A 25,132-nucleotide genomic window follows, 5' to 3' on the forward strand; every position below is an offset into this window, starting at 1 on the left:
ACTCGCTGGTTTCGGTTTAAGTATGAAGGAGAAAGCACTATCGCGGATCTTTCCGCTTGTTCTTCTACTCTGTGTTTTCTGCACAACATGGCACCATGTTTCGGGTAGGTAATGAAGCATTATATTGAAGTTCCTATTTCAATACTTCATTGGGGCAAAGTTTCATCAATATTTCATAACTTTAAAGAATTATTTAACTTAAAATTCTCCATAGAAAAGCATTACAGAAGTCTTAAACGTTGCGATTCTTTTTCTTAACTAATGAAATGATTTGAATGAAAACTTAAATTAAAAATTCCTTAAACGTTAAAAAATATATGCTCTGATTTTCCTCTATTTTTATTGGTTGATACATGGTCACGTGAGATTCGACATATAGCATTAATACTAACGTTACGGAAATAACCATAGATATGAACCTAAAGTATCTGTATTTCTGTTCATTATGTGTTATATACCTACGTTTTTATAGGTAGCTGCCAAGGCAAGATAAATGTAGCTATTGCTATGGACGCATCGCAGAGTCTGGGAAAGCTGAACTTTCTTCATGTGAAAGCATTTGGCAAGGCGATAGCTGAACATCTACTCAAAGAAAATGAAGGAGAAGGTATCTTGTCTCTGCGTATTACAGAGTCACCTCCCTTGAGGGTATGTATCGATTGAGTCGTCTTTAGTTTGTGAACGATATTCACGTCATTTCCTCTGAAACGTATGACGTTATACAAACACATGACGTCACAATCAATACCTACCAGTAAGGGCAGATAACTCTGTAACATACAAGTACATAAAATAGACAATTGATGTATAAAGCAGTAAATAGTAGATATTTGTAACAAATAATAATGTAAGATGTGACTTACATTTATAAGTAACAAGGTGATTTTAAAATGCTATAGCATTTTACAATTAATTATTATTAAAGAAATATACAAATATGTAAAATCTATCTATATTTTACTGTTGTGTAAAGATGCTCCACCGCCGACAGAGCATACATTATATTCATCATTAGAACAATAATTGGTGATTAATCGTGTATGAATATACCTAATTAACACAAAACATAATATAAAATAATTTATTTTGCCTTTGGTGCATGCGTAATCAGTCCTTCATTCCATACATGATAAAGTACCACGGAATTTTGTCGGGATGCAATAAATGATTTTTTATATTTTCAACTTCAAGTAAAATTAGAAGCTCAAACTTTTCAATGGTGGTACATTGTAATGGTGTAAACTAAGTAACTTTTGTAACTGAAGAAAAATACAATATCGTTTGCTCCTGTTTTTGATAGAGAAACAAATACTATTTGTCAGTGGTGGAGCATCTACTGAAATATATTTTATGTTATGGGGACATAGCACACAGATCTGGAGATAATCTAATAAATTTACCAAGCGGCGATTTATGACGAGAAGAAACTGAAAAAATATATCAAAGTTAATCAATATAATTTTAATATGCATAGTCACTTCAACATTCAAAATTCGTTGAAGAACTATAACATAATTATACACTATTGCATTAGAAATAAAATCGTTGACAACCTTATTGTTTTCCTTTGTGAGCTGAGAAAGTGTTTTAAGCCATTGCAAATGTTCCTTACAAGCTAGATTAAATGACATACTATTGTCATTACCCACACTAGATAATTCCATACATTGAATTTCCAGCGAATGTTTTTGCGGTCGCCTTTGCTAGAGACGTAGATGTGATTGTCGGAGAGAAGATGAATGTGACAGACACCATAGCAGCGATTGACGCCTTCGACAAAAAGTTGATCCCGGAAACTAATACAAACCTCGCCATTGACAAATCTTCAGACATTCTTCAACAGAAAGGTGACGGTGACAAACCGAGCGTTATCTTCATTGTAACGGATGGTCGTGCGACTAGCGGCCTTCAGGTTGTGAAAGAGTCAGCCGAAAAAGCTGCCGAAGCTCGCAATATTTTGATTGCAGTAGGAGTTGGTAACGACTTCGCCTACGAGGAATTATTGTCTATTACTGCCGGGAGGAAGGAACACGTTCTCAATGGAACCTTCGCAAACCTGAACAATGAAGTGTTGAAAGAAACATTGGAAACCATTTGTCATTGTGAGTATAGAAAGAAAAAAACATGACTTGGCTAATTCGATCTTTATATGCGGTAATATTGTAATATTCTCTCGTGTTCATAAAAAATGAAATCCTCTTGGGTTTTATTTTACATTTATCATGCAAATATGTTTTTGTTCATATTTTTATGTTGTTTACCATCATAACACATGTTTTATAACTATCAGACAGACCAGTATACAGTGATTACATTTCAAGAGTGTACAATTTACTGCTTTTTAATAACATGTTTGCGGTTTTTCATCTCAGTGGGAATACGAAGCGTCATGTTGTGATAAGTAAAACCAAAATGAATATCCTTTTACGTGGTATCAAATATGTCAATTAAGGGTGATTTTACAAATTCAGCGAAATTAAAAAACAAAAGCGAATATTTACAAATTTTTACATTGTTATTATAACTGATAATTCTTTTTCACCGTTAAAAACATCTGTCAAACAATATACAACGTTAACAGCGTATCATATATCCTGGAACTTACACATTCTCTCAACTAACAGTACCCGCAACAATAGATAAAAACTGCAAAACGTGTTGTGTGGATCATGCTCAAATGCATAAATTACCGTCCGTTAGTAGTGATGTGTGCGTGCATGTAAACAAAAAATAAAACAACATGTAGTTTCTTAAAACTCTGAGTTGATAGGCTACGCAAACGTGTGATATACATTAAAGATGTATGGTCTACAACTTTCGCTTTTTTGTTATAGTGAGAACCTGTTTAAGAATTATATATATTTTTCTCCATCGGAGTTTTCTTTCTACTTTTACCACTTTTTATAAAGTTGCAGCATTGGAAGTATTTTTAATTAGGAAAGTAAATAAATCGTTTTAACGTATACACATGAATAATTTCGAATTTTTCCCATTATTGTCGTAACAATCTCGAAGTAACACGAGAGTTGTGAAACCAAGAGAAAATGTCAACATATTTTCATAAACAAAACATGTGGTCGACCTCAGCAGAAAGGATCTAAAAAGGAAATAATGCTCGCACATTACAATATTTGATACACACACTATTTTACGGCAATGTGTGAATTGTACATTCTCTGGACATACAAGCATGATTTTTTCATATTAGCCAGACGGAGAACGTAAACAAACACATGTCCGCTTACGTTAGTTACCTGTCTCACCACGTGCAGGTCCTGTCGAACCTCAGTCACGTGATATGATTTGGAATCCGACAAAGTCCGAAGTCACTGAACATGGCGGTGATTGAAGGGGCTTTATTCAAAACCAGGAATATATTATCCCTAGGTTTCGGTCTCTTTTAGACCGACATATGTTTTTGGGAGCTAAATCATCAAGTTACTTGTCAATGTTCAAATTTCAAATGTTTACGTACATGTAACATATCGTTACAAGGAAATTAGCATGCAATATAGCTTTAAATGAAGCCGTGGTAGTAAACGTCAACGGGAGATCTATAGGTATCTACCCAAGTTGTAGAGTGTGATATCACCATATTCTCATATTTTTGCTTCTTTTAAAGTGCTCTTTGTTAAAACATGCCTCGGAGTTCTGTACAAATTTAGTTTACGAGTGGAAGACGTGGTGGGGGCCCATTTGGGTAATTTGCGATTAAAAATTATAAACTGCATTGTGGCTTGACTCTTTCCTCTTGCCACGTCCCCGTTCTAGCGCTACACGCCCAAGGCTTGCAAATTCATTTTCTGTCCTACAGAATTATGTGAACGTATTAGCGTAGGCTCCAGATCTCTGTTCACATGTAATGTCCTAGGTTTTCTACGTTATTGGCTAACATATAACCGACTTAAAACGTTTGATATAGTGCTTGTCGGTACTTTAAAATTTTTAAATGTACAAATGTATAGTATGTTGCATAACGATTGACTCCTGTTTTCAAATCGGTGAAATGTAAATTATTAGTCGCTTTAAAGGCTTAGATAACAATTTTTTGTGCTTTATGCCCACTTAAACACACTATGTTTAACGTATTATTGGTCATGACAATAGACATTAACTGATATATTGATTTAAACAGTATCTGCGACGGACCCTACAGACCCAGCCATAGAAAGACCGAGTAAGTATATGATAGAGACATGTTTATAAATGACATGTTTTCTTTATCCAATGTGTAATTTGTAGACAATTTTGACTGTATGCATAAAAAAAGAGAAAATAAAAAATAGCATCTTGCATCTTTATGAAAATCTTAACAAGACGAAGGACCGTCTTTCTAGTTGTTTTTTTAGAGGTCTTGAAATATCCCGAAATATCTTAGGCTGTCATTGTATTCGCGGGAATTTATTTAATTATTATGTAAATCTGATGATAGAGAGAAAGGAAGTGATGGCGAAAAAATGTAAGGAAGCATTGTAACAAATAAATTAAGTGATAGAGTGAAAGAAAGCGGCAGAGAAAAATAAATGTCGCTGTGATATAATGAATTAAGCTCAGTTTTATACAAATGATAACAATCTTATTAAGCTTTCGCAGAAATAAAATGTGACCTAAAATAAATGGAAAACAATCTTCCACGAATAAAAATAACTATAAAGTACATTTCTATGCAGAATGTCAGGTTGGCGGGACTGTATCCATCGGTGTCCATGTGACACCTGCTCTTCAGGTGCTAGAACAACAACAGCTACAGTACCTACTAGCCATGATGGCGACATCAAGTTCCGGCGTCATTGCGTCTGTGTCCGACGATGCCATTATCTCGGACTTCTATCCAGTCTCAAGGTTTACCACCGGATCGTGGAGAGGGATAAGTACAACAGACATAGCGACAAATAATACAATGCTAAATACCATGGTCGATCAACTGAAGGATGCACCAAATATGCCAAGATTTGCAGTGGTTATCATAGACGGTGAGATTAGAGATTTGAGTTGTGTTATAATCCTCTTGTAGATACTGTATAGTTTTTAAGTTTCGCGGGTGTAAATTCGCGATTTACAGTTTGGTACTTATTGACGTGGGGCTATTTTCGCGGATTATCTTTGTAGCCTTTTCAAGCGTCTTCCTTACGACAGACTATTATACCTGAAACCATGACGGATAAATTTCACGAGGTATTAATTTTCGCGAATTAGGATGGATCCGCGAATTTAGCGGAATTAAAACGCCTGCGAATATCAGCAATCATACATTAATAGTGGTTACGTGGTTTCACGGTAAGATATCCAGATATACCCTAGTCAGCACCGCATCACGAGGTTGTACAGTTGCCAGGCACTGATCGTAATGTTCGCTTGGCATGTCTGTCTTCAACTCGTTAGTATACAACCATGACATTTGCAAGTCAAAAAAAAATATACCAAAACGAATGTTAATCGCGTTATTAACATTGTTTTCATCATTAAAAAAAACAACAACAACAAAAAAAAAAAAAAAAAAAAAAAAACAACAAAAAACCGAAAACAACATGTCTGATTTCAAACGTATTAGATAGTGAAATATATTTGTATTCAGAGATAGTGATCTTTATTGTCTTCTAAATGACTAGATCATAGCCTTTTGAAAATTAATATCGCGAAACACAGCTTACTGTTGTAACCAATAAGGGAACACCAATATTGAATGTATTAGTAGAGGAGATTAAGTGCTTTTTTAAATGTAAGAAAATTATATTATGTTTCTGGCACAAAATCATTAATTATGTTATTGTATACCTGTCTTTTCAGATATGTTTTTAAATGTAAGGGCATCATATTGTTTTTGACACAAAATATTTAATTATACTACTAAAAACCTGTCTTTTCCGAAACGTTCTTATGTAAGGAATTCATATTATTTTTCTGACACAAAATAATTAAATGTATTATTGAATGCCTGTCTTTTCAGATACGTTCTGGAGTAACCCGAATATCCTTGTCCGTACAAAGGCCGAGGTGGATAAAGCAAACCAACTAGGTATTACAGTGATTGCCCTCATCCTGGACCGCCAGCCAGTTGGCATCGATAAAGTCTTGACCACAGTATTCGGAACCGTCAACACGCTGTCAGTTAATTCTAAAGACATGAATTACATCGTCACATCCGGTTTTAATCAACTGTTAAGGCGCATGTGCACAGGTGTGTGAGTTTACTATATCTTCCTTTATATTATGATAATAAAACAACATATTCGACTTTACAATAATATTGTATCATTTGTAAGCTAAATCACAAACATTAGGAACATCAACTCGTTACGATCTGGTTAACATGTTTTTTAAGTATAAATTAGAATTATGAGTGTAATGACTCAGTTTAGGATATTAAATAAAATGTTTCTGACAATCTGACAATGCTATTTAATGAATATATATCAATACCAAGTTTATCTGATTTTATCAATGTTGTTCAGCTTTTTTTTTTTTTTTTTTTTTTTTTTTTTGCAAAAGTGGTGATGAAGAAACAATCATTTCTGTCTTTATTTTTTTAGTGTATTCGACATACGATGCCGTAACTTCGACAACCAGTACCACCGAACAAACCACAGCCGCGACAACACCACCTCCACGTGAGTTTCATGATATTTCATATTTAATGAATCGAGCAGGTGTTCCTGGACTTTATGTCGGTTGCAATATTATATACTGGACCCGTACGTTAAAGCTTTAAGTCTGGACGGAAGTAGTGTAATGGATTTTATCATTGACTAAGCGGTCTGAATTGATTAGTCCTAGAAATTCCTTATCCAGATAGGCCAGACTGGGAATGTCCGGGTCATCGAGGTTCCACTGTAAATATTTATAAGGGACAACTCCCTGTTGATTATCTGAATTATTGATCTTAATAGTTGTGATACTATTAATATTTAAAACTCATAATTTAGACTAATGACTATGAATATTTATGTATCTTTTTCCCAAGATTATTCCTTCTTTGCACATTGATGGGTTATCTTCCCTTGCGGGTAGAAATTGATTGTGACGTCATGTATTTGTGAGCGCTACGTCATATTTGTCAGAGAAAGCAACGTGAATTTCGCTCACAAAATGATCACGTCACAATCGAAACTATTCTGCAAGGGAGATAACTGTAATATTTAAAGATGGAATCCTTTAGCTCTCTTCATTTGCAAGAAATATGAAATGTTTGCGTAGAATTGTTATGAAGGGGATGCTTAGAGCAGATCGAATATGGGGAACAATGTTTGATATTTTTCCTTACAACTGGAATTTACCTTTTAGAATTCTTTGATTACATGGGATTTTTAAAGCATTAAATAGAAAAAAAGATTCTCTTCATTTTCACTAAATTTGATTTATGTTTTGTTGTGGTATGCGTTTTTCTTGACTATTCTTCTTAAAGTGCGACATATTGCTCCAACAACGGCTTCCAAACATAAAAACCAATATGTTCGTTAAAAATATACTTCCTTTGAATAATGACAACTACTAGATCTATATCGAGTTATTTTAAGTTTCATCAAAATATTAAAAATTGATTTTATTCTTTATCAGTTCTTTCTTACGATGGTCCTGTGGATGTTCATATTACTCTCGACGTCTGCCAAGCTACTGCGCAAAATGAGGTTTATCTCGAAGCCTACGGAAATTTCGCTCAACATTTAGCAGACAAACTGGTCTTTGGACCTTCCAACGCTTCCCTGACAGCGAGTCTTACCTATTGCTCCGGGGCTGAAGTGATTGCCGAATCTCGTGAGTTTATCTTCGAGAGTCACTATTCTCTCCGTTTGGCCAAGGAGGGGTCTTCAGAAATTGTCGACGCTAAAACAATTGTTAATGACGTCATCCTAAGGCGGGACAGCAAGTTAGAAAATGTCGGAATTATTTTCATAACGGAAGGTAACGGCGAGATGGAATTGCAGAGTTTTGTGAACAAAGCAAAATTATACGGTATAACCTTGATGGCCGTGGTTCTGACCTCTGATGGAACGCCTAGTCCAGCAATGCTACAGAAAGCAGCCATTATTGATGAAAACTACGTTCAAATGACATATTCTGAACTCTACACTATGCCCGGCTTGATCGCTTTCATCATGCAACGCATACCAAGCTTATGTATGTATGAATAATAACTCCATTACTTTAAAACGAATCAAACCATAAGTGATTATTAAAGTCGTGAATTAGTCTTAATTGCTAAGCTAATGCTGTGTAAACAATATATTTATCGCAACCATGCATAAAAACGCAGAATGTCTGATGTGAAAAGACATAATTACCACTAGAAATGTATTCTTTATATTATTACGTACCATATAATATATACAATACTCTTGCTCTTATTTAAATACAGACAAATATCGGGTACCGTATACGACCAGGTTAGCGCCCAGGGTGTTTAAAAAAATTGATAAAAATTGAAAAGGTGCTTTATAAGACAAAATAATACCAACCTATACAGTTTTGGTGTTTGTTTATGTCCGATCAATTGAAATTGAGGCCTAAAAGTGAGAGGGACGCTTAAAGGGACACGGGTGCGTATAAGGTCGAATACAATATTATGATTTCCTAGACTTTTCGTCATTAAAATTGCAAACATTTCTAACCATACTATGGTATAGATAAATGATAAAAGTATCTATTTTAAGTAAGCATGCATGTTTTAGGAACATAATTTTAACTTGAATATTAAAATATTCTACTTTTTGATAATGTGAATATCTCTTTGTGCAGTTAAGGAACCTATCCAAGCTATGATAGGAATAACATCCGATGGAACAATATCGTCACCACAATTCGCAGGCGTCGACTATGTTTTGATGAATCTCAGAAAAATGATCAACTCTAACGTCAAAGACCCAGTCTATACTCTATCGTTTAAGCGTGACCTGTTTCAAAGCCTAATAGCTACACGAATGGCTGACATTAGTCGCAGGATAGATTTCTACAGTCAACCCGGAAGTAGCGTCCCGGATTACGTCATCATAATAACTAATAAGCCTCCTCTTGATGAAACAGAGATCAGTGCCGCAATCAACAGATCATTAAGTGCCGGCTTGAAAGTTTTTCTCACAGGTAAATTATTTATTGCTGATAGAGTAATCTTTGGAGTTAAATTTCATTTAAGTAATTTGACATGTAAAACAAAACGAAACATTCAAGAAAAAATAAAGGTTTTTCTCGCATGTAAATTATTAATTGCTTATGGATTCATCTTTGGAGTTAAAGATGCTCTACCGCTGACAAATGATAATTTTTCTCTTTCAAAAATAGAAGCAGACGATTTAGTATTTTTCGTCAGTTACAAAAGTCACTAAGTTTACACCATTACCATCGTTGAAAAGGCTGAGCTTCTGATTTTACTTCACGATAAAAATATTAAAAATAATTAATTGCATTCCGAAAAAAAATCCGTGGCATTATGTTCTATTTGGAATGTAGTACTGATTGCACATTCACCAAAAACTAAATAAATTATTTATATTAATTTTTGAGTTAATTAGATATATATATTAACGATTAAACACCAATTATTGTTCAAATGAGGGATACCATTTATGCTCTGTCGGCGGTGGAGCCTCTTTAAATGTCATTTAACTTAATTGGCATGTAAAACAAAACGAGCAAAATCACATGTGAATTATTAATTGATGATAGAGTTAGCATTGGAGAAAATGCCGTTTGTGTTAATTATTATACTTTAAATCACTACAGTGAAACTTTGATATTCCGGATATTTGCTTTCAAATTGTCCGGATTGCGAGTTTTCCGAACTGACGATATTTGCTTAGTTAGATACTACTCATATCTGTTTCCCGACATTTACATCCGGAGTGTGAGCTTTCGGGACTATCGGTGTCCGGATTATTGAGGGTCCAGCTTATTGTATTACCAATTTGATATATTCGTCAACTGTTTGAAAAAGTTTGAAGTATTATTATGTGTTAGGTAAGGTAATAACGAAACTCTGGCGACCAACAACAGGTATTTCGTTATAAATAACTCGTTATATGCGTATTACACACTGAACCTTAACGGAAATGAACATTGCGATGTTATAACCACGATTTCGTTAAGTGTTCGTTATAGATGACTTATTGATATAAACAACAAATTGTTGTAGCTTATAGCTTATAAACATTGTAATATTATGCTGTTTCTATTTTACTTTTAGGTTATACGGGAAACTTAAGTACACCTGTAGAGACAATATCAGCGGAAATAGGTTTGTTTCTATATTGTACTCAATCTTAAGTCATAGAATCATTAGTTTTTTTCCTGTCTGCTGTTAATCAACTTTCTTCCGGCGATTTCCATTTTAAAAACAAGTTTGCAAGACTGACATTTTCGGATTTAATTCCCTCATTTAGGTGATATAGTTATTAATTTGGGGTGACAAACTTTCACGAAATTTGCGAAGGTAAACCTCTCGAAATAGAAAGTTTGTTTTCAGCATACAAATTATGCTCATTTTGTCAGCGAATAAAACGTTTTTGGACTTCTGTTCTTTAATTTATAACCAGTTAATGTTTCGAAACCGATACATTAATTAACATGACAACGGAAAAATTGCTAAACTAAGTGAGGAAAAGTTATGTAGTATAATCATATAAGTCAATGTTATTTGAAATGAGCATTTGCATTTGCATATTTGTTTTTACTTTGTCAGCCCATAAGGGAAGTCGATTTTGATTGGCTGAAATAACAGCGTAAGGATTTAATAGAACAAAAGAGTTTCCGAAATGAATTCTGAATTTCGAAGAAATTATCTTTAATAAATTAATTCTGATTTTGAATATTAATCCTGAAAGTATAAAAATACCTTTAGTAATTTTTGTCAGATTTATATTTGATTTAATTATGCCCGACCATTATACAAATATTCATCTAGATTGCTGTTAATAACACATTTTTCTTTGAAATTACAGACCAAAGCAACGCAGACATTGATATACTGATAGACTCTTCTGAAAGTGTGACACGAGACGATATAACTGAAGCTTACAAAGCCTCTGCGATTCTATTGTGGCGACTTAAAAACACTGTCAGTGTTGAAGTGAGCACATTTGATGTCAATGTCCACGTAGAAATACCACAGACGCAATTCACAACAGTAATAGATCAAAGGAAATTATTCGTCAGTGAACTCAGCAAAATAACCCACCTGATGACGAAACCGCCACTCTATAAAGCCATTGAGAGACTCGCGCATACGTCTGAAGACCCAGATGTCCGGACTGTTGGAGTCATGTTTATTGCAGACAAGCCAAGATATATGCATCTCTTCAACGTAAACCGAAACGTCATACATCGTAATCTTTCAACGCTTATAGTGGTGGACATTTCTCCTGATGGAGATATAGAAGGCTTGGAAGATACAACAGGATCTCCTTTGTATATTATTCGCATCAGAAATTTGGATTTCAGTAACCTTTCCAAGGAGATTTTCGAACACTTGGACTCATTAGGTATGCTTTTATTTCCCATACTAATTTATTCCGTATTTACATATATCAGAGTTAACTCCCATGCAGGCCTATATCTATTGTTACGTCATTATTTTTTGAACGCAAATTACTATGAAGTCACGTATGACGTCACAATTAACACTCTCCCATAAGTGCATATATAACTCTGTAATTTGCAAACACACAATACCTTATCTTATCATCGCTAAGGCTACAAATGCTAAGGTATTTTTTTTGCAATATTACAGAGTTATATTTTTTATATTTTCTTAATATTGGTTTGAACTATATACTACGTTTAAAGGATTATTTACTTTTCCTTTTATTTTATATTTAGATTTAAATTTATTTGAACGTTTTGTTGTCCCTAATTATCCTTGAATACTTAGTGTGTGGCATATTTAACAAATTGTGTTTCAACTCAAAATATCTTTTTTTTTATGTAATTTTGTTTTCATTTTTTTCCTAGGATATTCAAAGTATCAAATTGTTTTCACTGTTGGACAAATAATTTCACTCGAACAAAAATTCAACTTTTTTGAAAGTATGCTCGAGGAATTTGCACAAGCCTCCAGCAACTACACGTTCAACACAGATTTTGGCCTCATCACCATGGAAAACAATGCCGTGTTTGATTACTTCAACATTGACATGAGGTTTATAATAATGATTCTTCGACGTTTGATGAAAGTCAGTGATAGAGGGTCAGAAACAGCTATAGAATATTCATCAGAGATTCTGACACACAGAAAGGCTCTCACAAAGAAGCAAGGTGTCAGCGTTGTAATCACTAATGAAAATCCGAAATTTCCTGATCAGGTTGCTATTAAGTCTTCTAGAGCAAGAACTGAAGACGCCAATCATATCCTTGTGGTGAGTGTAGGAGAAAATCTAGACAATTCAAGTCTGCTCTCTATAAGTAACCTTGGAGACGGCGATCTATGCATGGCTTCAAATGGTTCAGCACTGCCAGATACGTGTGTCGGATGGTTAGTCAACAAGTTACCAAAGTGTAAGTATTAGGTAATACTTTCCCCCATTTTATTAATAGTTTCTTTTGAATTCAAACAAGTGACCATAACATATCCAACCAATACATATATTTTTCATGTTTATATCATATATGCATATGGCACAGAAAATATTAGTTGCAATGCAATGTTTATAAAGAAAAATATGACAAGTGATCTCAAAACAGATAGTAACTAGATATTAAAAATCTTCATATTAAACCGCAATGAATTTTAATACATATCTAAATCATATTTCAGTGACGACTCTGACTCCCATCGTCCCCTGTAAGTATGCTATCTATTTAAAAATCTATTCACAATGAAGTTAACGCTTTATAACTATAATGGAAACTTCCAAATTAAATAAGTTATCAGGCTTTCTATTTGAGAACAGCTATCCTGTATTTGCATATTACACAGTTATCTGCCCTTGTGGGTAGGTATTCATTGTGACGTCATGCGTTTGCAGGCGAAACGTCATATCTTTCGGAGAAAACGACGCGAATTGCGCCCACACAATAATGACGTGACAATGGATACCTACCCGCAATGGAGCTAACTCTGTAATACGCAAGGACGGAATATACATAGGCATTTAATGTCTTATCTGCAAATACAAACATCACATTTTCAATTACACAATATTTGCTTGATTTGCCATTGAAGAGACTGTTATATATCATAACATTCAGAGGTGTAAACATTAATTTAGGTCAAGTCTAAGCGCTGTGATTACTCCATGTGTTCCTGGTGGTTGCTTGACAAAATTCACTAGCATATTTATGCATTTGAGCTTAATATCAGCAGTCGGTTCAAATAAGGTCCGTATATACATCGTAATATGTGCACATAAAATAGCGACGAAGCAACACAAATTACTACCTCGTCGTTTTTCAACTTTTTGTTTTGTTTCCCAGCGACAACAGCTGAGCCTGCCACAACCACCACACATGGGCCATGTATGTATAATCTATATAATTTGTGTACTTATTAGTAAAACGATAACTATAAATGGAAATTAATCCTATATGACAATGGATTAAGGGTTACCTGAAGAGGTTGTAAGCTTCCGTAGCGATAAACATGTAAGTTTATGCGTACGTTTGTTCCTCTGCGGAGTATTACAGTACAATGTATTTGCGTCTGATTTCACATACACCAAAAATACGATTCTAAAATTGTTTCCTAGAAAACTTTTTCGTTGAAGCGAAAAGAAATCACACACTCACGTACATGGATCCTAGTGGGAATCACAGCTCTAATATGTGGTTATGTATTGACGTACAGTTTTATCAGTCTTCTAACACAGAAGCACATTCTATATCTAATCAAGGGTTCGTTCAGACATATATACATGACGTGAAGGTTATGCGACGGTATTTCTATTTTCCTTTAGTTCATTTAGATGTTTTATTAGAAGTCTTTTTGTTGGCGTTGTTATTGCAGCAAGTTCACAATCAGTAACATCTAGTACCCCCTCTCCAATTTGTAAGTATATTGATATATATTGCACAATATATAAATTTGTTCAGGGACGTTTATTTAAATACAACATCAAACATTATTCTGTCACCTGTTTTACAACATTCCTTAATTTAATGAATCTCCTAAAACTTCAAATTCTCCAAAAAGGAAGCATTAGGAAGTCGAGATAAATCGTATTTTCAGGAAATTTCCTGAACTTGCAATGGTGTTTTCTTTTCGTGAATTATAAGTTGAGGACGTTCCGCAGGTTAAGGAGTGCTCGTAAAAATAGAGCTGGTGAAAAACCCATGATAATACTCGATTAAGACTATTTTATTGTTCATGTGACATCGAAATATACAGAACAGGATACTTTTCAATCCACATTTAAATAACATTATAACAGCAATGATTGCAAAGCAAAATTTTAAGACATATTAGTTTAGGAATAATCTAAGAAATAATTTGTGATTTGAATATGCTTACACATGACGAGTAATAGATACACATTAAGAGCAACAATTACATCATATTAATGATGTCGATCATATATTTTAAAACAAATACATATCAGAAACTTGATTCATTAATATTAATCAATAAACCAAACGCTGATGATCTCTGCAGTCAACTATGAACCTTAAATAATGGCTAGCATATTTTACGCCAGAGATAAAATAACTATTATTACATCGAAAATCAGTCTGGAATTGTAAAAAACTTCTTAATCTGGATCGATTTCTTGTATTTTTATAATTGACAAAGTAATAAGATGATCGTTCATAATTATAAAGGGTTGAGGTGGGACTGTTGAATAAATTACACAACACAGAATGTACAAATGAAGACAACTCGAGGAAATAACTAAACCGTAACATACACAAGACAATAAACGTGTGGTTCGAGAAAATTACATCATATTTGATCAAGTACACGATAAATGGTTTAAAAAGTTTCTTTTGAGCAGCACTATATGCAATACAAAATATAGAAATCTGTACTTTACATTTCAGACCGTTATAGGTTTTAACAAATTAAATATTTTAAATCTACTAAATTAAATGAAATATTCTTGCTGTTAAAACAACATTCATAGCTACTACAACATCTACTACAAACTCTAAAGCATCTACAACAGTCGATACTACAACAACAACAGCAACAACAACAACAACAATTTTGACAACTGTAACAACAGAAAGTACAACATCAGTATCACCGTCTTTAAGTACGCAAACACCAATCCCATATGGTAAGTCGATATTTTGTTCAGGCTTTATGCATTTTACTTTCTCTTCAAGCGCGTGCTGACATATTACTCAAATTGACTGACTTTTGTGTCTGCTTTGCTACAGCAAGACTACTCTTATTGGAATATAATTAGTAGGAAATCATAAAAGGGGATAAAATGCTTTGCTGTATTGCCTTGCAATGTAAATGAAAATTATGTTCCTCAGTCGATAATATTTATGTTCAGCTTAAAAATCGAATTTAGTATTTTATCATTAGTTATTTTGTTTGAAATCTCGGTAACGATTTATCACTTGATACTCACTGTTGCCAATCCAATTGTCATTTTCTGGGTTTTTTGTGCTTACTCTGAGCTTCAGATAATGCTTCGAAGCTTACACATGCTTATTGCAAGGTATTTTAGAATAAGCTTTAGTTTTCGTTTGCTTGCGAATTCATATAAGCATATATGTATGGATAAGTGTATCAAGTCGTCATCTTTTAATCCAAAGAAAATATTCGTGCCACATTTGCATAAACGGCTATACATATCTAAAGGTTCTGAGGGAATTAGAGTTATTTTCAATGCATGCAACTTCAAAACATACAATCATCTGTATTGTTTCTGTCATCACTTTGCTTCTAAGATATCATCGATGATTTGCCCGGAACTCAGGGAGTTTAGAAAAGCTTAATTTTAAGCAATACACGGTATAAGATATTAAGAATATATAGATACAGTGAGTCTTCCTTTCAAAGTAAAATTGCTGAGCAAATTTGCGTTCCGATTGTCCTATTTTTGCTGAATATTTTTCATCCTGCATAATGAGAAAATATTCAGTACAATTTGCAGTAAGAAATGGACCGAAAATGTGGGTTGCAAATCCACTTAGTAATTTTACTTCGAAAAAATAATTTACTTTGAAAAATGATGTGGTAGAAATAAAGTACTGCATACAGCATTATTTTCATTTGATATATTTTTCGCGTAATGTCGCGAGATAACTCGAATTTAGATATTTCGCAAATAATTGCATAAAGCGCGAATATAAATGTTGAAAATAAGGACGACGCAAAATAAGGTATACGTCTTTAAAGTGGTTCTCCATACACATATTAGAAGTGAAGAAGTTTGATTTAAAAATTGTTTAAGCAATATTCATACATGCATCCACTGATTTGTCAATAACACAAACATTCCCGCTTGAGCGAAGAAGACAAATGATTTTGTTTAACCAATGTATTGCCTTCTTTTAAGGTTTTATTTCATTTCAGGTTGTGGTACTGCAGATAATTAGATTTTCTTTTGATATATATAATGCTGGATATTTTATGATTATATCAAAGATAAAATTATTTTATTCTAAATGAGTTATTATCATAATAGCAAAATGTTTTACCTACATATAATATACACCGAAGGATTGAATCAGTATTAAAGATTTGTTAATTTATAAAGGTTGATATATTAATATCTTTAGATTTATAGCCGAATACATAAAGTGGTAGCATTTAGGTATTGTCAAATTATCCCTTAAATATATACCGTTTTAAACGATACGAATTATTTTCTTTTCACGTTGTCGAAACACTGGCTATGCTCACAGAAATGGGGAAAAAACTTTATACTTAAATATGATACAAAAGAAGTGATATTTGCATACTTTAAATTGAGAATTAATTGAAAATACGCCTATATGTATATAGTTTCCTTGTAATTCGCAGTGTGCAATGCAGATGCCCAAGTCGGAATCGGAGTGACGTCAAGCTTGCAGGTTCGTGATGTGTTCGAAGCATTCCAAGATAACATTACCCAGTCTGTCGGGGACGACGTAAAGTTCAAGTTCCTGTTTTTCTACGATGCTCAACTTTTTGAAGCCACCACCGAGTTGAAAAACACTGACCCGACTGCTTTCCAGAGCGTGGTAGTGGAGGTCAATTCGAGACTGACCAATCTATATACCGGGCGGTCAAACCTGATCGCTTTGATCTTGACAGATGCCAAATCTGCAGCTGGTGGGATATCGTTTGATGTTTTCAACAGCCTCAGTACATATATTGAATTTGTCGTGTTTGGAATTGGACAGTTTAGTTCAGCAGCCGTTGCTGACATGATGAAGCTGACACGAAACAAGCCAGGAAGTTTGATCATGGTCGATGGGATTAATTCTCTTAACTATGACCAGAGCATACAATACCTGGGTAAAGCGGTATGCGACGGTAAGTCAAAATGTGTTCTAAACACCTCATGTTATTCAGAATAATCGGATCATATTTTGCTAAACGTACGAACTTTAATGATTAACAACTGATGATAATTATAAACGAGATTATTATACATGTACGTAGCAACTCATTTAAAAGTAATATTTCAAGTGACTTGTATGAACAATTTAACAAAGGATGACAATTTACTGACCCATGCCCTATTCGCTCTGCTAACTCACAATCTTCGCCATCCAATCGCCTAGCCAAACATACCTACGCCTGTTACCACCGCGCCACATCCACGTCCCCAAAAAGGACGTTTCAATGGTGAATTGATAGCCGATTTGATATGTTGACATAATCACCGTGGAAATTTTCCAATTGCCAGTTTGAAGCGCATGCATTTCCTTTAAAGTAAACTGCAAAAGAAACGATCCGTATGTATGGTAATGGTAACGATTGAACTCGATAATGTTTTTATTAATAACATTCATTCCAAAAAAATATTGTTCTTCATCACTGATGAGGTACATTGTTGCCCTCTAAGACATTTCTCGAGTGAAGCATGAAGTCTACAGCGAACATTTTAAAAACTAATATTCATATCTATTTTCAGCTGTAACCAAAATACCTCTGCTTGACATTCGTAAGTATTGCATTACGAGTATATACCTGTGATTGTCAATTAGAAATCTTTGTTTAGATCAATATTGTATAATTTAATACTGACCAAGGACATAACCTAATGCTATTATTTTAGATTTTATCATCCACTATAACACCATATGGAGGGAGTCAAGGGTATCTTTAATGCATTATATTAGCTATGATACAAGCTTTAAAATGTTGATGGTATCATCATAAGGAATGAACGTTGGGTGATTATATGAGTCCAACAGTGCAATATTGACCAAGTTGTGACTTCACGTTAGTGATCGTGACCTAGATTTTTCTTAAAATAGAATGTAAAATATAGTAATCACGTGTCTTTGCTAAGCATTTTAGGAAAATACAACGGTGTCTAAACATGTCTTTATTTTAGTATTTTTGGCATATATGTACTGTTTTTAAGATGAAGCATTCTACTTAAAATGGTATCCATGGTATTTACATACTGTAAACCAACCTTCTTTCGCGTGCACTTAATATTGCGAATTTTGCGATCCAAGTGAATTCGCGATAGTTTATCGGTGTGAACTCGATGATACTGATAGGAATTTCCAATCATCTTTTCTAAACCGCTAATGTTCATCTTCGCTTACCTGTTTTGAAGTTGAAACCGCGAAATTTAGCAGCCGCAGTATACATACAAATGTCATGTAATATTGGGATATTTCAATTAGGTACCAACATTACCAGGATCTGTGCTGATTTGCCTTCGGATGACAGATTCGGAGTTGACACCCAGAATGTATGGTATCCCTTCGATTGCAAAAAGTTCATCAACTGTTACCGTAATGATAAGACCGTAAGAGCCAATGTGATCCCGTGCCCCAGTACCGCTAAGTTCAACACAGTCACACGGAAATGTGACATGAGCACAGATGTCGTATGCAAGGAAGTCACAGGTATAGTGCGCTTTTCCTTGGTTTAGTTTTCTTAAAGAATTAAATAGTTTGTTGCTGATGCTGACATTATTTTTCTAGAAAATATACCTTATTCAGCGAGCATTCGACTACAAAGGCTACAAATCAACATGCGACTGCTATACTGTTATTTAGAGCACTTTTTCTGAAACTTCGGATACAAAAGTGCGTTTTTAGTTATGGTATGGTGCTTATGTCATGCTAGCATTATTACAAAATACCATTTTCCACTTTGTAGTTGTTATATATCTAATTTAAAACTGCTTGTACAACTGTTTAAGATTTTGTAACGCAACAGTCGTTTCAGAGCATAAAATAGATATATAACATATATATAGATGCATTGATATTTTCAACGACCAATCCGTTGCAGCTGAAGAATATGCTCTAGATGTCGGGAAAATAATTGATCCGCCGGTTCCTAAAGGTAACAAATTATTTTCTTTTTAGACTAAGTCATAAAATCAAAGTAGATTGTATTTGCTTAGTTCTGAGTTCATTGTAGCTAGATGAAGATATCTTTTGATATCGAGTATGATAATTTTTTTTAAAATCTTGTTATCTCAATTGTTCTGGCTTTAATTTTTCTTTGCTTCGCAAACTGACATTGTTTATCCACCAATTGTTTTGACATATATATACTTATATACGTATTAGATACTTATTGATCGACAAAGCAATTATCCTCAATGCAGACAATAATTTATTTGTATTTATACTTCACAAATGTTAACAAAATTAACAAATTATATTAATATGTGAGTATGTCGTTAAAATGTTTAAATATTAAACATTGTACATCATTGTATCGATTTAATAATTTGAACTCCCAAAAGCCGCTCTTTGTTTCTAGATTTTTCCATTATTTTGAAATGAAGGGGAAATAACCCTGTTAATTCCAAAAATCCTGGTCGTGATTGTCAGCATTTTGTGTTTCAGTGGTCAATTTCACAGAGGAATGCATCAACAACTGTTTCCCGTCAGATGAACTCCTTGACAGTTACGGTTACACCTATCATCCAACCAACTGTTCTAAATTCATTGTCTGTCGTCGACAGGGTTTCGTTATCCCCGGGTATACATATACCACAGCGGAAGCGGAATGTCCCTTAGGCCAGTTCTGGGACGCACAAACGAAAATCTGTTCACCTTCACATCTTGCAAACTGTGCCGCAGGTATATTTCAAAAATTGATTATTTATATGTTTTGATTTTAAAATGCATTATCTATTGCTCTAATGACTTGACTTTAGAAAGAAATATCACAACTTTATTTTAAAAAATATACTTATTTATTGGTTTGTAATAATCTATCATATGCAATCGTGCTATTAAGAAGAACGTGTTACGAATTTTCTTTTGCTATACTTCTTAAATGTAGCTTTATTCAAATATCACATTACATATCAAGTCATTATGTATTTTATATTTCAGACATGTGCAAGATGAAGAGTATGTTTTCCTTTTGGAACGTGCAGAGCTGCCGACATTTCTACTCGTGTAATAGGGGAATTTCTCGCCTAGGAAATTGTGCCCTAGGAAAGAAGCTTCAGGCTAACGGTCTCTGCGTAGATGACCCCCTCAGGACGTGCACGGACCCTATAGGTGATTCAGTCTATATATACGATACCGGGCGGAAATATCAATATTATTTTGCATTTATTATATATATATATATCATATTTTTGGAAATCACATTTTTGCGAACATGGTAATGTCATGCAAAATCTTGAAACTATGGTATACCAACGATAATCGGCTGATCGGTATCTAAATTTGTTGAAAAAATAAGTTTTAAACACTCTTTGTAATATCAACCTAGCCAATATCAACTGATAGTATGCATAGATATAGTGGCATATTGCAAAAAAAAATTTCGCGAGATATTGATTTTCAGGAAACATTAGATGTAAATTAAAATGTTTTGTGAATAATTTTATAACATATATTTAGTCATATCTAAAACTGTAAATATATCTATTGATGAAAAATATATGTATTTGCGTAAATGTTGAAATTAACTAAAGATGAGAAATAAAGTACATGTTTAAAATTAAGTATGTAATTACTGTAAATAATACTATGTTGTTTATTGTTATACAAGAAGGTTAAATGGTTCAATTAATATTAGTCGATTAACATCGGGTTTTTATATCATATTTCTACAATCAAATTAAATACCGGTTAGAAGATTATAACTGGGAAATTATGATAATTTTACAATTGTCCAGGAATTGACGTGGTTACGAAGATTTCATTCCCTAATATGACAAGTCATGTATAATTACATACTGTTAGATCGCGAATTAAGGATAAAATAATTGTTAATTTTTTACTGATTTTTTAACACAAAAATGCTAATGTTCTATTCACCGACCTTTGTAGTACACAGTATGCATGCAAAAGAAAGACTATTCGATAATGTTTTTTCAAGCGTAGTTAGACTAATTCATTCTGATTATAACCGATCTTCTATGCACACTTAGTTACACTTTGCCTTCGATGATATGAAGGTAGTCAAAAGGAGGTTAGATAATTTTGTGTCAGATAATCGAATTGTAGCTGCAACCATAATGTACAAATATAACTTCTTTTTTTGTGGACAAAATTAAAATATCGTACAAACATAATTCAATTAATGTCCTATTTTTTTCATTCTTTTATGTTATGTTAACAGTTACACCAAGACAACCATGCTACAACCTTCCATGGACTGACGCCACCATGTACATTGACCGCACCATTGGTGCCAACGGTGAACTGAAGACGTGTCCTTCCGGAAAACAGTATGAACATCACACATGTTCCTGTAGCAGGGATTACATCGTTGGAGGTAAGATATAAGTATACCTCATATTCGGGTAAATAATCATTTTTCTTTCATACCTGCACGTGTAATACTGGCTGGTCTAGGGTCATACACTCATGTCGCCTGAGGCGTATTGCATGGCTACCCACGCAATAAAGCCTCGTGACGTCATGGCGTCAACAAAATCTCTATTTTCTCGGTAAAATTTTAACATTTTTTTTCACAAAAAATGACTGGTTTTAAAAGATGCAAGCAACGGAATTTGTATGGAAAATATCACGTTATTTTTCATGTATGGAAAATCGACTTCAAGTTGTCGATTTTTTCGAATTTATTTCAAAATGGCGGGATATTATAGTTAAATTGCAATAAACATCGAGGTATGAAAGAAAAATACTCTTTCACAAGTGGATATGAAAGATAGGGATATTCTAGACTCGGGATTAGAAAATGTTGCAAAACCCTCGGCAACCCTCGGGTTTTACTACATTTTGTGACCCTCGGGTAGAATATCCCTATCCTTCATATCCACATATTAAAGAGTCTTATAATATCATCTTGTCATCGGTTTCATATAAGTATATAATTATACATACTTAAACATGTCAAAATTATTTTAAGAGTTAATCTGTTACTCCTTTTTGTCTATATTCAAAGAGTTATCGTCCCTTATGTTTCATTCTGTAAGCAAAAAAATCATTCCCTTTGAATGTATGACGTAACCCTCATAAATAACAGGACGTACGTAACAATCAATACATATGCATGTGTTATGTAATATATCTCAACTCAAGAGGAATAGCAATCAATATCAATGAAATATTGAATTCAAATCGATCATTTAAAAATAATTAAATTTTGTTTCGTTGCCGTTTACTGCTTGGTTTAATTTTTAACTAATTTTGTTTAGTGTGTATTTACACATCTTTAGATTGAAGGAATTCTGAAAAAAGGTCCATGTTGTGGTTTCAAAACATCTGACATATGTTTCCATTAAAAGAATATATCTCCTGTATTGGCATGCTAGCTGTGTTGTTGAAGAAAATAATTTTTATAAGTGTTTATCGGGACATCTTTTGACGGAATGAATGTTACCTATGCATCATCTTTAAAAACTATCCGTTTCCCATTTATGAAATTGTTTCATCTGTAATAGCATGTCAGCCCGTTTTGTCGAAGACAATGGATCAGACGATGACAATTAACAACGTCTATATGCGTTATGGCGTGGCGGCATTCTACGGACCTGGATTACTGTCGATGCCTCAGCCATCTCCCCTCACAGATACTTTCCTCGTCCATCTGAACATCAGTGTGTCCAAGTCGAACCAAGATACCGTGATATTGAGAAGTTGTCCGGACACAGCCGCTTCGGCCTTTACTCTTCGTCTGGCAGATGACAAAATCATTGCTACTGTGAAACTGACGAACGGAGTGTTTACTCTGTCTGTGAAAATACAGGTACAGTATCACTTGCTTAATGGTGGCCTAGGTTCGGTTATAACCGGACAAGAACGTTAAGCCCAATCAATCAATCAACTTACTTTATTTGAATACGGATATATTGAAATACTGCTTGATTTGCAAGGAAATATAATGCCTGTCCATTTTCTTTAGTTTGTATATATATTTTTGTTATTTAACCTGGATAGTACTTTTTGATTACCAGATGGCATAGGTTAGAATGCAAATATTGTATTTGGGAATCCAAACTCGGTATCATATTTAGTTGTAGATTATGCTAAGATGTCATGTTAGCATCGCATCGACCGCCTTCATATAATGAGCCTGTACTCAATTTAACGGTAATATAGGTTAAGCGCCTTTCGCATCATGTTATTGTGGTTACAGAGCTCTAATTTGCGAAAAATGTCACTCTGTATTCATGTAAATAACGACATGTAGTGGTTGCGCGAATTTAAGATTACACTAATAATTCAATGTCTCACGTAGAGCCCTAAAAGTTGTCATTTAAGCGTAATACATCTCTAACTTTACAATTTTATTCAACAGTTTGACGAATGGAATCATGTTAAAATTGGACTCAAAGGACAAAAGCTTGTACTAGCTCAAGGCTCCCAAAAAGATCAAGGTAAATACATTGAATCAAATTGTAGAGTAACGGCCAATCTCTTAACTTCATGTCAGTTTTTAAATTCTGTCAACAAAATTGATATCACAACTTTATATGCAATGGACCTGCGTTAGTCCGGACGCCGATAGTCCGGAAAAGTCAACATCCAAACGGAAATACCAGGATAGGATTTAAGCACTCACTAAGTAAATGGAATTCAACAGTCTGAGAATTTCGATCCGGACGGTTTGGACTGTGGACGCAAGTGTTCGGATTATCGGGGGATCACTGCACAACTGTATTCAGATATGCCTGTTGTAATGGTGATATCGATAACTCACTGTATTCATTTTTGCAGCACAAGTCACTGGTCCAATTAAGGGTTGTCAGGATTCTTTTGTTCTCGGGTCCGATAACTCATTCTTCGGGGAAATAGACGAGGTAAGCACATATTAACTCCCTTTGTAGTAACATTATATTGTATTGAGATTGTCCATGTTGAGCTTCTATTCAACTTATTTGAGAGTAACAGTGATCAAGTTTGATAAGACTGAAAGGAACAAACGGTTATAGATTTAAACCAAACCGTCTTTTACATGATAAATCTAACAACGTGCGCGAATTCAAGATTACTAAAACGTTATTTCCCGTCAGAAGCTTAAGGTTACATGTACCATTTGACTGTGTTATTTTAATGATACGCAAATTATTTTGTCTGCCATGTTTGACTGTCCATTGGTATTTGATACATGAACATAATGAATCCTTTTGAAAATGTATTTATCAATTTTTTTCAGATTCAAGTCTATGACTGCATCCCAGACAAGTACATATCTATATTCAATTAACCAATCATCGTCGTTTGAATTGCTTATACATTTATTATATGCATGTCTTCCAAGTTCTTTCTAGTACTTGCTAGCTCTGAGTGTCACATGTGCCATACATAATATTGCAGGTTCGCAATGTAATACTGCGAGATGTTAAAACGTGTATCCTTGAACATTTTCAAAAACGACGTTTTTTTATATATTGTGATTTATATTATACTAGTTTTGTTCTAAATATGTGTTGTAAATAATAATTTGTTATTATTTTCATTCTTTGGTAATGTTTGCTTGATACTAGATAATCATAGAAAGGTCACTTTGAAAAAGGCAGCAATGCCCCTAGTGAGAATTGCGGAATGAAATCCAAGTCCGAGAAATACTGTAGGTCTAATATGACATTTTATTTGTTTGTGAATAATTTATAATATTATCTATACTTATTTGAATCCA

General features: G+C 33.9%; 1 protein-coding gene across 1 annotated transcript; it reads left to right on the forward strand.

Moving 5' to 3' along the window:
* The first annotated feature begins 22 nt into the window (after positions 1-22).
* On the forward strand, positions 23-24,786 carry LOC138330550 (uncharacterized). The gene is made up of 24 exons (XM_069278112.1): positions 23-104; positions 473-607; positions 1,680-2,102; positions 4,136-4,177; positions 4,671-4,973; positions 5,948-6,178; positions 6,531-6,608; positions 7,555-8,115; positions 8,734-9,075; positions 10,175-10,225; positions 10,929-11,468; positions 11,938-12,480; positions 15,042-15,197; positions 16,901-17,395; positions 18,000-18,029; positions 18,727-18,951; positions 19,343-19,396; positions 19,909-20,145; positions 20,404-20,574; positions 21,647-21,802; positions 22,935-23,239; positions 23,792-23,870; positions 24,211-24,293; positions 24,650-24,786. Exons 1-24 carry the CDS (start codon positions 23-25, stop codon positions 24,698-24,700), a joined length of 5,373 nt encoding a protein of 1,790 aa, XP_069134213.1. The 3' UTR covers positions 24,701-24,786.
* The last annotated feature ends 346 nt before the right edge of the window (positions 24,787-25,132 follow it).

The sequence above is a fragment of the Argopecten irradians genome, chromosome 9 (genome assembly GCF_041381155.1).
Source record: "Argopecten irradians isolate NY chromosome 9, Ai_NY, whole genome shotgun sequence".
Classification (NCBI taxonomy): domain Eukaryota; kingdom Metazoa; phylum Mollusca; class Bivalvia; order Pectinida; family Pectinidae; genus Argopecten; species Argopecten irradians.

Excerpts from the sequence above, each read along its gene's own strand:
- LOC138330550 (XM_069278112.1), top strand. The coding sequence starts at position 23 with ATGAAGGAGAAAGCACTATCGCGGATCTTTCCGCTTGTTCTTCTACTC. Across the intron at positions 4,178-4,670 it reads CCCAGCCATAGAAAGACCGA|AATGTCAGGTTGGCGGGACT; the intron begins GTAAGTATATGA and ends ATTTCTATGCAG. Across the intron at positions 4,974-5,947 it reads TGCAGTGGTTATCATAGACG|ATACGTTCTGGAGTAACCCG; the intron begins GTGAGATTAGAG and ends CTGTCTTTTCAG.